The 3,390-nt window shown below is 31.7% G+C and overlaps 1 protein-coding gene across 1 annotated transcript in view; it reads left to right on the forward strand.

Moving 5' to 3' along the window:
* LOC119834275 overlaps positions 1–402 on the forward strand; it is a 2,440-nt gene extending 2,038 nt beyond the window's left edge. The window contains exon 3 of the mRNA XM_038358611.1: positions 99–402. Within this exon, the coding sequence (XP_038214539.1) occupies positions 99–402 (304 nt within the window). The remainder of the gene's footprint in view (positions 1–98) is intronic.
* Positions 403–3,390: the final 2,988 nt, after the last annotated feature.

Here is a 3,390-nt window from a genome sequence, read left to right on the forward strand (position 1 = left end):
AATTTCGAAGCACTCTCTCCAACAGAAAATATTGCAGCAAAAGCACAAAAAATGACCTTTGATCTCCTCGGTCCGAACAATGAAACGTTTTGTGCGAGAGACACGATACGTAAAGATGCTTATTCATATTCTATCGGTAACCTGAGTCTCTCCTACCTTAATCTGTCCTATAATAACCTGGGACATGAAAGCCTAGTAAAACTATTACAGGTGATACGATACCAAGAAAGTTTAAAATGCAAAACTCAAGTTGGATTGGTCAAAGTTATGGTGGAGGGAAATCCGATGCCATGTAGGAGTGGGGAACTGGAGGCTATACAAGACTTCACTTACTGCATTGGTATGAGTGGAACACAAGTTAAATACGAAAAGATCAAACCTATGAAAATTGGTAGAAGATAGATCTAAGTTTTTAATTGCTTGTTAATCGGTTATTGTTTGATGGTACTTTTTTTAAGAATATCATGTGATCATTTTTATTATGTTTCTAGATTCCTAATATAATCTATGTATTCTTACTTTATGTTACCTAATTTCTATAGGTATAATAAAATATATAGTAATACAAATGTTTTATTTATAGAATCTTATACCAACAATACTTTGAATTGAAACAATAACAGAACGATACAGTATTATAACGTATATGTGTTGGAATCTCAGGGTTTCAAAGATAATAAGACACTCTTCCATGATCATTACAATTTATTTCTATTAGATCTTCAATTACATAAGTATAGCACCATGATCTCTTCTACCAGTTGGTTCTTGCTCTTACACAAACAATCTGTTATGTTACTGTGATGTACCCACAATCTCTATTGTAATTAAAAATTATTTAAATTATAGTAAACATCACTTGACATTGACATTAAGTTTATATTTCCTTAACAAGAAGCATCGCCAACCACTCGCGCCAAATCTTGCACAATCTATATTTGACAATTTTAGCTGTCAAAGTTCAAATAAACGCGAACGATTATAGGATTGTAATTAATGAAATTTTAAAATGTCCGACGCCAACATATATATGACGTGATGCGGGGCAGTTTGCCCAATCGATTATAACTTACGGATACACAAATTTTCATGATTTCTTGTGTTTCAATATGCGTGTAGCGGTGACTACCATGTTATGCATTAAATAATTTCTAACTACTATTGTAAGTGCGATAGTAACTCGCTTCTTCACGCCAAACTACTGAACCGATTTAGATGGAATTTGGCATCGAGTTAGACCCGAAAAACACATAGAATAGGTTTTGTCCCGTAAATCTCACGGCAACGCGAACTATACGGGTTTTCCTTTAACTACGCGGGGTAGCCGCGGACGGAAGGTGAACAACACTCCCTCTTTATATATCACTGATGGTTTGTATCTACGTTTTCTTTGTTAACCAATTTAAATAATAAACTGCATACTTATAAACTTTCTGTTTATTTACTTAAACTTGAAAGTTAGCAATGAGCAATATACACATTTCTTCCAATAACACAGGTTTATATTAACTTTCGACTCAAATTATAGATCGCAATAGATGTGTGCAATATTCAAACGCTAAGACGACACAATGACAAAGCCTATCACAATTCGCGTGAACAAAAATGTAAAATCAAATGACGGTAGGTCGTAAACATACAGCCCACCAAGGACAAATTTTCAAAATTTTCCTTAATACAACCATTTAAAACGTTAAAAATAACAAAAATCTGGATGAGAATTTAACATAAAAACAAAAAAATACAAAATATAATATTACCAAATTACATGCTTCTTAATGCAAACATATGAGGCTCGAGAGAGACAACAGAAAAATCAACATTAGTTGGTAATTGGTAAAAAACACAATTTAGAAATAGGACGTTCAATTACATTGTTTTTACATTTCAGACTGACAACTCGCGTAATTCCGTCCAATCCGGGATGTTTTTTTAACTATAATACCATATAACCATCTTCCAGGTGGAAGATCATCCTCTAACACTAAATCTCCTAACAAAAAATGAAGCCTGCGATCCTTGATCAATGAGACATCTTAGCGTGATCAATGAGCCTGTGTATGACCTGGCATTAACTAATGCGGTGGCAAGTAAAACTTGTCCACTGAAACGTGAAAAGCAGGCTCTAATATTATTAATATTTTTTACCTGTGTTGATGTAGATGCTGTTGCTTCTTCAGCATCTGGTTCTGCCTCACTCAATGGAGGCTCCGACGGAAGCGATACATTCCCTCTTTATATATCGCTGATGGCTTGCATCTACGTTTTCTTTGTTAACCAATTTAAATGATAAACTGCATACTTATGAACTTTCTGTTTAATTACTTAAACTTGAATGTTAACAATGAGCAATAAACACATTTCTTCCAATAACACAGGTTTATATTAACTTTCAACTCAAATTATAGATCGTAATAGATGTGTGCAATATTCAACGCTAAGACGACACAATGACACAGCATAATATCACAATTCGCGTGAACAAAAATATAAAATCAAATGACGGTAGGTCGTAAACAGAAGGATAGCTTTTAATATATTTTAATGAGAATTTGTAGGATGAAAAATAAAAAACAATGTTTTTCCTATTTTTATTTATCTTTAACAATCATTCCAACTTTAAACCACCTTAATCATACTTAGCACATTTATATTGCTGCCAGTTAGAGTCTTTTAAAGACAATAATTTTAGGAGTAATTATCTTATATGGAAGTATATAATATAATTTAAATTTAATCATGTAAATTATTACAAAACAATCAATTATATTGTACCGAGTTTTTTTCTAAAAATAGTTTCATTGTGTCTTGTAAATACTGAATTTTTTTGTATACATCATAATGATTTCATTGAGCAATAAAAATAGTGGAATGTTTCAAAATTACTTCTCCGTACGTATTGTAATGCCTCTGGTATTAAAATATAAAATTTAATCTAAATTATGTACAGATAAGCAATAAAACTTTAATCCATTAATTATTGACCATAAATTATCATACATAAATATGTTTTCAGGAAGACTCCATACGCTTATTGCTTTTATACATAGGCAAGGAAACATCTTAAATCTAAAGATCCATTCTCACTTACATACATCTGATCGGTCACGGGGCGACCGTTTCACTATATTTTGTTAATTAATAAAATTATAAAATTTCTTCACATTTGGCATGCATAATGTACACATAATATTATTGTATTTTGTTTCTGTCTTTGTGTATGTGAGATCACATTACGTTGAATTTCAAATGTCGTGTCAATAGGTAAAATTATATATTTCAATTGTGTTTATTACACTCATTAGTTTCTACCACATTTTGAAGATAGTGTAAATTATTTATCATGATAAAATGGTGTTTGGTTATCGGTTTGTGTGTGTGTGTGTGTGT

The sequence above is a fragment of the Zerene cesonia genome, chromosome 19 (genome assembly GCF_012273895.1).
Source record: "Zerene cesonia ecotype Mississippi chromosome 19, Zerene_cesonia_1.1, whole genome shotgun sequence".
NCBI classification, from domain to species: domain Eukaryota; kingdom Metazoa; phylum Arthropoda; class Insecta; order Lepidoptera; family Pieridae; genus Zerene; species Zerene cesonia.